General features: G+C 42.0%; 1 protein-coding gene across 1 annotated transcript; it reads left to right on the plus strand.

Annotated features, from left to right (window-relative positions):
- Window positions 1–1,806: 1,806 nt before the first annotated feature.
- Ugt50b3 (UDP-glycosyltransferase family 50 member B3) lies at window positions 1,807–9,767 on the plus strand. The gene is made up of 7 exons (XM_077408321.1): window positions 1,807–4,947; window positions 5,488–5,754; window positions 6,806–7,004; window positions 7,156–7,335; window positions 7,816–8,133; window positions 8,432–8,660; window positions 9,064–9,767. The coding sequence occupies exons 1-7, from the start codon at window positions 4,702–4,704 to the stop codon at window positions 9,203–9,205; spliced, it is 1,581 nt and encodes a 526-aa protein (XP_077264447.1). The 5' UTR covers window positions 1,807–4,701; the 3' UTR covers window positions 9,206–9,767.
- The last annotated feature ends 2,511 nt before the right edge of the window (window positions 9,768–12,278 follow it).

A 12,278-nucleotide genomic window follows, 5' to 3' on the forward strand; every position in this document is an offset into this window, starting at 1 on the left:
GGCGGACAAATTCGTTTTACTAGTGGCGTGTTCAAAATTGATTAATTGACAATGTCGATAAAGTTCGATTAATCTTAGATGTTGCTTGAATTAAATCGATATCGCACACAAATCACCGTTTGAGTGAAATTTATTCCTACAGGGTACACGGTACGTTGTGTAACCGAACCAGCGAAATCTGTCCTAATTCTTTAAGTTTTGCTATTTTGTTCCTGTTTGCGAGATCCTTGTCGCAATATCGCTCACTTACACTCCCGATATTACAGTTTCCGGGTCAAAGACGATCGTTGACCGTTGATTTCGAAATGACGGAATCGCGAGCGCATCACGAGTTGCATAACAGTAAATTATCATAATTCCGCATTATATCGAATAGCAACGGAAGTAATATTGAGACGTTACGTATTGAAATCGGAAAATTTCAAGTAGAAGATTACGTCAGATCAGTAAAATTATAGTCATGCGAGATTATCTATAAACTGTACAAATTTTTCATATTATAGCGTCGATAATAAAATTACGTTTAATTAGAACACGAACGCTTCTAAATTATACAAACAAGATCGATTTTATCATATCCTGTCATTAAATGAATTGATTTTTCTCGATATATTTGCCAGCAGAAGTGATAAAACACCGAACTCGTAATATGAAGATATTCGAGATAAAAAAAATGACCAAATCATCTAATTAAATGCGATGTATAGTCAATGCGAATCGGGTGAATGGAGAAAGAGAGAGGCGCATCGCTCTGGTGAGTCAGTTGTGATCATCAAATAAACAAAAAAAAAACAATGTTCTCTAATAGATATATACATACGATATACGTGGGAGAGTTTTATGAATTTCACGATCTTCTGAAATAGAACAAATAATGTCAGAAGAAATACTTCTGCTGCTGCCGGCTAATCATCGCCGGCAATAAGCGTAAGATCGTACGCTTTTTAATGATGCGCGAAACATGAACGCGTCGCGAAAAGGCCATCACATTAATTAAATTAATTAAATACAAATTCAACAATTATCAATAACAATAATTAACAATAATAATTCCATTAGTACGCGAATTAATTGCGCATTTATTCTTTATGCGCGTTTAATCGTAGCGCGCAATTGAAATATATATTCTATAATTAAAATAAGTATCGAATTGGAAACAAATCTGAATTTGAAATAAATCTCTGTCTTGCATTTTAATTCGAAGAGATTCGATCACGGTTATAAAATTTACATTAAATATAAACTTTATCATATAAACAATGGAACTTTAACTTGAAAAAATAAATGAAAATTGATAAAGGCTCCACATATCCAACAAAATCTAAGGCCCATGCGTATTTTTATCGATTCGAACGGTTCGTTCGTTGCTGAATCTCATCTCAAAAGCATGCAGAGATGAGAAATTCAGATGAATGACGTAAGATCCGAAAGAGATAATAAATTTCCCACTCAATTAGAATTGGTAACAAATCTCTGTTTTGCAAATTATAAAAAATTAATTTTTATATAACAAATAATCTTTAACGGTAAGTTGCTTGCATTGTCCATGATTCGGCGTCATTCTGGAAACGCTACTATAGGCATTACTTAACAAAGTAATTTTGTGGATACGACAACCCCATTTCGTTATCTCGCTGACAAGCGTTTCGCAAACCACATCACAATTATAAAATGTCGCGGTCAACGAGATGTTTACTGGATGTCTACTTCTCCGAGTGGCAGGTGCGCCCAAACATCCTCGGACGCGCGACCGACGACGAGGAACGTCGTCTTTGGTGGGAGGCAAAACTCTCTCTCTAGAGCTCAGCTGATTATTAAAGCTGCTGCTGGCACAGTCAAACTTTCACGCTCGGCGATACGCGAGCTTCGCGAGCGAGGAGTAGTGCCCGTCGCCGCTTTCAAGGTCCGCGCTTCCGAGTTACCCGATCATCGATCCCAATTCCGCTTTGATTCCGGGGCGAGAATCGCGAAAATCGCGACGCACGTCGCGGTAAACGTATACGCAACGGAACGGAGGAGTCGCTGGACGGCCGAGCCGAAAATCCGCCGACGGATCGGAACGACGAACGGAAAAAGTGAAGGAGGCCGATGAAAAGTCGGCCAGGCACATCGGATATCGCGGCTGTGCGGTTCTTGTTAACTGAACTTGTTCGCCAATTGACGGCATATCAAGGTTTTGCTCTTCTCGCGATACCTTATTATGAAAGTTTTCGTATCGTTAATGCCTGCAGCAAATATGTAGTTATTAAAATCGATAATTTGATTAATTAAAGAGATAACTCGAACAGCCTGACAGATAAATTGCGTGGTGCGATCGAGCAAGTTTTTTGCGAGACGCGAATGGATTCAATGATAAGTTATTGCAGGTAGAAGTGTATTCTAAATTGTTGCGTTAAGAAAAAATTAAAGTATAACTATGTGTACAGGTTCTCTGCTTATTGGATAAACCGACGGTTAATAAAGAGATAACAAATTAACTGTACACAACTCAATCTGGAGGGTATCGAGATTCGTTCATAAAATATTACATGGCGCATGAGCACTTTGAATCGCTAAGAAATATCTCAATCTCGAAAGTTTGAATGAAGACAAATAATACCTAACACGAGAGGCGGCATCGATTTGTTGACTCCCAGAATCGGATTATCGCGACGCGCGATCGTGCATACGAGTCGCGCGTTATTAGTGAAAGTCGTCCGCGCCTGTACAGTTCGAGGATCAAGACTAACGGCTACGATATTCCCGCCAGAAATTGCGCGAAGGGGCAAAGAAGGTCAGGAAGAAAAGGAAAGATCAAGACATCCTCACCTGGGCTGGGGAAAGGGAAAGATATAATTGAACAAAATGACGGGCGGTCTCTTGCCGACATTCGAATTTCGACACACGACTTCGTGAGAACTTGGTAAAACAACGTTTAAAAAGTCGAGCGTCCTCCGAGCAAAAAGTTGTGTGTCATTGTTCTCTTTGCTGGCTGCTCTTCTCGAGTGATTATCGGATCGGAGGGAGCACTTTGAGCGAGTTTCTCGAGAGAAAGGAACGGATCCCCGAAGAGAAGAAGACTGCGAGAGGGCACGACGTAAGAAGCTCCTGTCGAGTTATTACGACCAAAAAGATTCAAGAGGAATCGTCGAGTCGCGTACTTTGTTGAACCGTCCCTCTTACGACGGCGCTTCGCAAGGCTGCGCGAGAGGTATAAAGGACCGCTAGGAAAACAAACGGAAATTTCGCAGAGTAATACTTCACGATGCTCTGCGCGGAGTGAAGATACTTTAAGTGAGATGCACTCGGCAGAACTTTAGAAAGGAAATATCGAAGTCGAATATGAAACAATCGGAACAAAACAATCACAGACGTAAATTCCTTTTCGTCTCCTTTGAGAGCGACGTGATACCGTTGTGAAAAACAGCGAAGCAAATCCGATAGCGTTATCTTTATAAAGTTACAATTTTCTCGTTTTATTTAATACTTGACAACCGTTATATATATATTGTCGGATAGATATTAAAAAGAGTAAGTAAAAATTTAAAGAGATTGTTAAGCTCTGTAAAGCTTCCCTGTTGCAAACTTTAACTCCTTCATTAAAAACGCTTCGTTAAACGCTTTCAGTATATACTTGGAAAGATATTGAAGGTCTGCTTCTGTTACGCAGATTCGCGTACAGCAAACAAGTTCATTTACGGCATTTACACAAAGTATCTCGAGAAAGAGATGGAAATTGACCAAAGCCGCTTCGTTGGCATGATCGATAATAATTTATATTTCCTCGAGTGAAAAAGAAGATCAGAAAAGATTATCTACGGCTAATCTTTCACCCGAATATCAAAAGAATCCATTGACGGGAACTTTGTGCTGGAGAAGGCTATTGCGAAGAATACCAGCGGTAAATTGATGGATGAGTAAAATTAACGGACTGTGAACGAGAAACAGGAGAGCCGTCTTCGAAGCCATTTGCTTGCCGCGAGTGAGAATTGAAAGAGACGTGCGCGATTAATTACAGACTTAAAAAAAAAGTGTTTTTCTTTTCGACGGTGTGCATTAGAATGACAATGAGCCTTTTATTCGAATAAGGCTTGACCTCCGTTATTTATCCGTCTCGAAAGACCACGTGCGCTTTAATTACCGAACTTTAGCAGTTCCGATCTATAGCGCGGTTCAAGCGAGTTGATTCCCGAAACGCGGAGAGATACGTGACGAAGGATGCGAGGGGCCGCAATCGTGAAGACGCAGCCAAGCAGCGACCAGACGCGACACGCTCGCAAAACGATCGCGGGGTGATCAACGGCGCACGGATCATCGCAACGGCGACGATTCATCGGTTCGCCGCCGCGAACTGGAGCGTAAGGGATCCGTTCTCCCGCCGAGCATCATCCTGTTTACCCGGCGACCGGAAAAGTTCCGAGGAGAATACGAATTCGTCGTGGATTTTTCAGGCCGTTTCTCGCTTCGCCGATGCACGAAAGAAGTTCGTGACGAAGGCGACGCGCGTTCAAACGTGACGAGAATCGTTCGTGGTAGAGACGAAAAGGAAGAAAGGAGAAGGTAAGAGAAAGAGAAACGATGCCGGGTCGCGAGACGATTGTCCTTTTCCGTTGAGGGATCATCGACGATCTCGAGACTCCGCCGTAAGAGTGCCACGGCGCGCAAGAGGAAGAGAATCTCCGTTAATCGAAAATCGTTAAACGGCAAGCTGATACTTCGAGGATGACGCGCGTCGCGTATCGACTCGGTCTTCACCACCTCCTTTTGGGGCTCAGCTTACTGATCGAGCCCCTGCTGGGTTACAACGTCTTGATGGCCACTATGGGTGGCACCAAGTCCCACACGGTACCCTTCGTCGCCCTTGGTACGAGTCTGAGGTCGCGAGGGCACAACGTCACGCTGCTGAGCGCTTTCCCCGGTCCCGCGGCAAATAATGGTCTTCACGAACTGGTACCGTCGATCCTCGAGGTGATTTACGATCCACCACGCACGCCCGTCTCCCCATGGTCCGAAGGATTCTGAACCGCTTCGCGGCCGGTACTTTTACTGCACCTCGCGCGTGTAATTTCTTTCTCCCGCGTCCAATTTAGCCCTTAACCCACATTTAATTTTATTGCACACTGAATAATTTACCAGAACCGCCTGTTTGTACCATCTGCATTCATTAAGATAATAAGACTCTTTTTAAATCTCTGTTTTTAAGATTTAAACTTCCTTTTCTGTCTACCCGTTTCATTTCTGCTCGAGTTTAGTCCTTCAAAGAAGCTTACGCTAAAAAGAAAGACTTGCAAAACCGTACGATAATATTTACGAGTTCTCTTTCCTCGGTAAACAATTAATCTTTGAAGAGGAGGTTCGGGGCTCAGAGGGTAAACAAGTTTCGCGATATAATATCGTGACGCGGAAGTCGAAAGTTTCCGGGCTGACCCAACAATCGCGCGGGCGCCAATAGATTTATGTATATTGCGTCGCACGCGCGTGTTCACCTCTCGTGTTCTTGCGGCACAGGCTTATGTCGAGAATTTCACGGCTCAGTGGGACCTGGTGGGCGCCAGGTTCCGGAACGAGCTTCCTGTATCACCGTGGGACGCCATGAGATACGCCTGGGAGTCCTGCGAGGCGTTGCTGCAAGACGCGCCGTCGATAGCCAGCATGAGAAGACCCGACGGCGATCCGCTCGCCCGATGGGACGTCGCGGTCCTCGACGGCGCTTATCCCGAATGCATGCTGGGAATCCTCCACGCCGAGAACGTGCCGACGATAATGTTGAACACGGTAATATGCTTTTGGCCGTAGTCGAGAAGCGCGATGGGACCCTAATACGCAATATTCCGAATTCCCGTTACAACTCGTCCCGGTTCTCTCGCCGCGATAACAGTCAACTCGAACTTTTACTCGAGTGGATAAACGATATTGTGTTAGGTCGACCTGTGTAAAAATCACATCGGCGATAGAGAGTCACGCGCAAAGCTCTATCGCAGTTTTGTCAAAGTGTTTGCTTAAAGTGTGTTTCAGTTATCACAATATTATACTTTATCTGCGTCGGTTGCCATTATGGCCCTAGATTTCGTGATTTTTTAAATATAAATAAAAAACTGACTTTTGCATAACTAGTTTGTATTTTTCGGTAAGTAATTAAATATTTAAATAGCTGCATATTTCTTGAAAGAAGTTTCATATAAATTTCTAGAATATAAAGTTCTAAATATCTCTAAGTGGATTCTTGTTATAAACGAGAACCAATTCTCAAGGGAAGAATGGCATAAAGTTTCTTTCTTACAATTAGTCTCTTCTATAAAAATATAATAACAAGGAAAATATATATAAATATATATATATATATATTTGCAAAGTGCAAAAAAATATACTTATTTGTCGTATCCCAATGTTTCCGCGTATGAGTAATTGAGAAGTAAACGGTTCACCGGGAACATCATGTTGTTCATTCGTGTGTGACTAATACGACAAAGTGTAAAGTTATCTCATCTTCAAACACACGTTTGAACCCTACATGTCTCTCGTACTAAAGCTATCTTAGAAAAGCGCTAAGCAAAACGCGTTGGCCAGTTTCTATCGATTTTCTCTCCTATCCTTTCCTTCTCTCATTTATTCGTTCAGTGACGTGAATGACGCGTAATGATAAAACGAGCTTGTACATACAACGGAGCAACGAGGTCCCTCACCGACCGACGCTGAAAAGGAGCGGATCTCCGCCGATTTCTTCCTTTTCTGAAAGCCGATATCCTTGCATCATTAAAGCCACTTGCTTGCGCTTTGCATCATTGCAGCTAACGAGTAATGAGAACGACGCGATGTTATCTTGCAGGTGGCACTGTACAGCGGATCCATTATGCGACAGGGCAATCCATCACCGTGGTCGGTGACTCCGTATTTCGGTAAAGCGATCACGCAGGACATGACTTTCCTTCAGCGAGTCCTGAACACAGCGGCCCTGTTCACTTTAAAGATCATGCACTGGTTCACGGTTTCGATTTATCTTCAGCCGACGCTCCAGAGATACCTCGGTGAGCATTAAATCAACCACGGTCTTCGCGTCCCGCTGATCCGTCGAATTATGTCGATGCTGGCTAATTGTATGCTAATGTCGTATATCTTTATTTATAATCAGATAATTATATAGCCCAAATGACCGTGTCATATTTTGCTTTTTGACAGGCAATCATATACCCGACGATCTGCACAGCCTGACGGCGGAGGTCCCCCTGACTTTGCAGAACAGTCATTACAGCGTGGGCGATTCCGTGCCCTACTTGTCGAACGTCGTAAACGTGGCGTGCCTTCACTGCAGGCCGGCGATGCAATTAAGTTCCGACTTAGAATCCTTTTTGCGACGCGGTAATTTCATAATTTCCCATTTCTCTTTCGCGAGAGATTTACGTCATTCTTAATTTACATCTAGTCGCTAATCGAGTTGAGAGGCTAAAAACTTTCGCATCGCATAGCAAAATTGTTTAAACGACGATATTCGAAACTTTTATGGTACCACATAATTGTATTCTCTTTCCCTTACAGCTTTCCCTCGTACAAGTATTTTTTTTTTTTTTTTTTTTTTTTTTTTAATTTGAATCTTGTTACGTAGATGTGTTTGTTCCATAATGAATTTTATCAGATCTAACGACTCTTCTTATAACGCGAAGATATCAAGTAGGTGTAAAATATTATTGTTTAAGCCTAGCAATATGCTTCTGGCGTTTCGTATAGGAACCGTAGCAAACGGATTGACGGTAATTTTGCATCGGTTGTTTTCCGTTTTCCGATGACTCGCGTCACTCAAGTAAATGTGCAATAATGTATCGCAACGTCGAACTCTTGCAGGTTTCGCGTTTGTTTCGATGGGATCGTCGGTACGGGCTTCCGGAATGCCGGAGGCACTGCTGCAGATCTTTGTCGCGGTATTCTCCACGCTTCCGTATAACGTCGTGTGGAAGTGGGACGGTGGCAAGATCAAGGATCTGCCGGCGAACGTGAGGACGGGTGCCTGGTGGCCGCAGCAGGAGCTGCTCGGCCATCCTAAGTTACGCGCCTTCGTTTCCCACGGCGGCCTGTTGTCTCTGCACGAGGCGGCTTATCACGGCGCGCCGACCCTGGTCCTGCCGGTATTCTGCGATCACGATGGAAACGCGGCACAAGCTGGTAAATCCTTTCTCCCGTATTTAAAAACGCGTTCGCTGGCCTTTACGCCTGTGCCAGGCTTACCGAGAATAATGGTCGAAGCTTTTGAGAAGCATTCGCTCTTCGAAAGGAATGATGGAAAAGTCGAGTAGAAATGATTGATCGTTCGTTAAAACAGTGAGTGAATATGAGCGATGGGGAAAACTCTCCGATTTGAGTGTCTCTCGAAAATGGAGACTGTATATAATCTTAGATGGAATAACTTGCACGCGAAGCGAACGACAAGATCGCTATATTTTCGTGTACTTGTTTGACATAGAGAAACTGGGTTACGCTTTGGTGATGGATCTGGCTGGGATATCAATCAGTGCGCTTCGCGAAGGTATAATTAAAGTCGCCGCACTTCACAATAACTCGTACAGAGAGGCGGCAAAGAAGAGGAGCGAGTTGCTACGCGACCTTCCGATCGGTCCCAGAGAATTGGCCACGTGGTGGGTAGAACACGTTGCCAAGCACGGCGGAGCCGACCATTTGAAAAGCTCAATCAGGTAATATCGCTTTTTCAAATAATTATTATTACAAGATATACGGATTCCTTGTAATAAACATGCATAAAAATATTCGTTTGAGTATATAGTACTGTACAAACAATTCAGCTAACGAGTTTCGGAAAGATTCATCGACAATTGAATTTGAAAACATTTAGTAATTACTTAAATATTTAGTGATTAAACATAATATCTTAGAACTGTTGGAAGTTCTTTTTAACTGTAGATTCTACAGAAATTTATTATTTCTCAGCAAACATTTGACGAGAGAAAACAAACTTTTAAATTCGTCGTAAACTTTTAAATTATATCATTATTAGATAGTAGATACATTTATCAAATGACGTACTCGATGAAATGTGATAAAGTGAGGAAGTTAAGTAAATTAAATATAATATTTCAGGTACACGAGCGTGTTCCATTATTACAGCATAGACGTTGCGATATTTTATATACTGAGTTTAATCCTGATAATGTATGGGCTCAAGAAACTATGCTGGCGAGCGGTAATCGGTCAGGATGTCTTCAAGAAGAAAATAGACTGATCGATAGTTCCGTGAAACCCTTCGCCAAATTAATTTTATTTATTGTAGCAAATAGGATCTAATCTCTTAATCATATACGTATAAGTACATTTAATTGGGACAAAATAGAGATTATGTAAATCGAAGGATAATCTCGACTTTTTAAAGATCTAATATATTTTTATATAATTATAAGTCATTTGTAATTATAGTTCAGCTGTTACGCTATCGGTGTATAATTACAATTCAGGATAAATTCGTTCAATCTGAATATCATCTGTAACATGTCTACATGACAAATTAGAAAAATGTATATAAAATAAGAGATATTTTTATGTATGTAGTGTTTTTATTGAGAGATTGAGAAGAGAGAGAGAGAGGAGAGGAATTCATTAACCGCTGATATAATAGGAATCTACTTTCAGGACGATGTTACCGAGTGACTATCGTGACGATGATATCATTTCTTATGTTATCTATATTTTATATCTTATAAATAATAAATTACACCTCATGACCTCACAAATCGCGAACCCTTTTATTTTAATTAAAATCTCAACCTTTGGCGCGACAATTTATCGTTACCAAACAATTTATTGCCAAAATTAATTTTAATGAAATAAATCAACAATTATTAAGCAACAAATTCTACAGCCATCAAATTATTAAATAAACAATAATTCGTACGAGCGCCAGGTAAAATATACATTTTACTTTTGGAGCTATTTATACAACAGCGGGATGCGGTACGTTCGAACGCTGTATTGTCTCCGACAAAATTATTCAATATTTTGAAAACAAATGAGAAAGACACGGCGAGAATGTTCCTGACAAAATTTGTTGCGCTTAAAATAACAAGTATGCGGAATGTCTGACGGAAGCAAATACACACATGAAGGAGGATGTCAAAGGTCGACAAACGCGTCTATAGACGAGAAGCGTTTCGAATGATTAATTAGTAACGTTAATGTATGAACATACGGATTCGCGCGCGTAGCTTCGTCCTAAATACACACGTTGGTGCGACAACCCAGCAAGCATACCAGAGTGTTGCGCCATGAATTTCAAGATTGCATCTATTATACATGGATTGTTCATGCTTGTGCGAAATCTTTTTCACGTAGACAACGTAAGCAACGTAAATTGTTGCGAGTTGCATATAACCTAACCTAACTGATTGATCAAATCATTAATTTTTCAAACTGTATTTTCACAAACAGTCCTAAAAAATTAAAAATAGTTTCAAACTAAATGCATTTTAAATTTGATGCACTTCAGCTATAATTTATTAATTAACTTTTACAGCGATATAAAAGATATGTGATATTAATATAGAAATATTATTATTTACACTGATCCGATCTAACCTAATCTGTTAATTTAATTTGCCTGGCATGCTAAAAGTTGTGTCGTCTAAACTAGAAATAATGGTAACTGAAAATAAAATTGCAAACAAAATATAAATTTCCGATATATCTGACAAAATATGAATAATCCATGGATTATATACCCATTGTTCGCGTGACACGTTAAACATAGTTTACACTTATACATGTAGATTTATTTTACGCCCAACCCTGGTTCACGCGATCTGTGCGCAAAGGCGCGCAGAAAGCAGAAACTGGCCGCCAGGCCGGCCTAGAGCGAGTTTGCGACAGGTAGGCGAAGGAGGAAGGAAATGCCGTCGCGTTTTCAAAGAAAACTATATAGTTACGAGCGAGGGAAAAGGGAGCAAGACGGATCGGAGCGGAGGTGTTTCGGGGAAGAAGGCAGACCAGATATGTTCGCCACGGAGCTTAACGACGTCAATTTATTTACGCCTGCTCGAATATATTTTATCTCTAAAAATACGGGCGAGATATCCAGGCTATCGCGGCGGCCACCTCGCGCCACGCAGGTATGCCGATCGGCTTTATCGATTTTGCGGCGCGGTGGCGCAACGAAAATAATCGCTATCTCGCCAACATCGTTGCGCGTTGGCGCGATAAACGGAATAGATCGCGAATGCGAGATTCAAGGACCGTGGCTCTCAACAAGGAGAAGTAGCGCGTTGATCAGAAAATCATTGTCGGTCGGATTTTTCTGAACGAGCGCATATTACCTCTCGACCAGAATTTATACCTTTTAAACGATTTTTAATTTCAATCGTATTAATTTATCTTTCCGATTATGTTCGGAAAATCATGGGGGGAAACTTACGGGAGGATACGACTATAAAGCGAACGTTTTCAGTTTCTTATATATCTCGCAGTTCAATTTATTCGGACGTTAACGATGACGAAACGAATTTTTCGTTTCACCAGAAACGGAGTTTATTTCAATTGGAGTCTTAATTTTTGGCGCGACAATTTATCGTCTCTCTCGGCCAAACATCAATTTATTACCAAAATTAATTTCCGTGAAATAAATCAACAATTATTAAGCGATAAATTCTACAACCATCAAATTATTAAACAAACGATAATTGGTACGCGCGAGCCTGCCTCCATTATTATATATATTCTCAAAAGAGCAGATTTAAAAATCTTTTTAAAACGGGCTATTTTCAAAGGTATATACGAGGGTTGGTGCAAACAGGATTATCGTTTTTCCATTCCACGAGTTTCGTACCGGATAAAGCTAAAAAGCCGAAGGGAATCGAGAAATATTTATCTGGATAAAAAAAAAAAAAGGAGGCACGCTGATGCCGACCGTGGACCCGTAACTTCGTTCTCGACTTTAACAGGCACGACGAACAACCTTTCGTACCAACCCTTTTGACGTAAATACGCAACGACGCGTTTACCAGTCCTCTCGATTTCCCCCTCGTCGTCCTCCGGTCCTCGCCGGGGCGATCCGGCGATCGGAGAGTCGGAGCCGGGAGTCCGGGAGCGTCCGTCGGATCGACGATTGTTAAGAAAAACGCCGGAGGTGATTCATGGTGACGACCGCGCGGCGACGCTCGCGTCGACGCTCCTCCCCGCGGGCCCGTGGGACGTCCCTCACTGTGTGCCGCTGCGTTCGCGGCTACGTTCAGGCCGCGCGTCGGTGTACTCCGCGATCGCGGCGCGGCGGCTCGATCAGTAGCAGCTGACTCGCTGGTCGAGGTCGAGGT

This window comes from Temnothorax americanus, unplaced genomic scaffold, assembly GCF_048541705.1.
Source record: "Temnothorax americanus isolate GAGA-0224 unplaced genomic scaffold, ASM4854170v1 Scaffold24, whole genome shotgun sequence".
Classification (NCBI taxonomy): domain Eukaryota; kingdom Metazoa; phylum Arthropoda; class Insecta; order Hymenoptera; family Formicidae; genus Temnothorax; species Temnothorax americanus.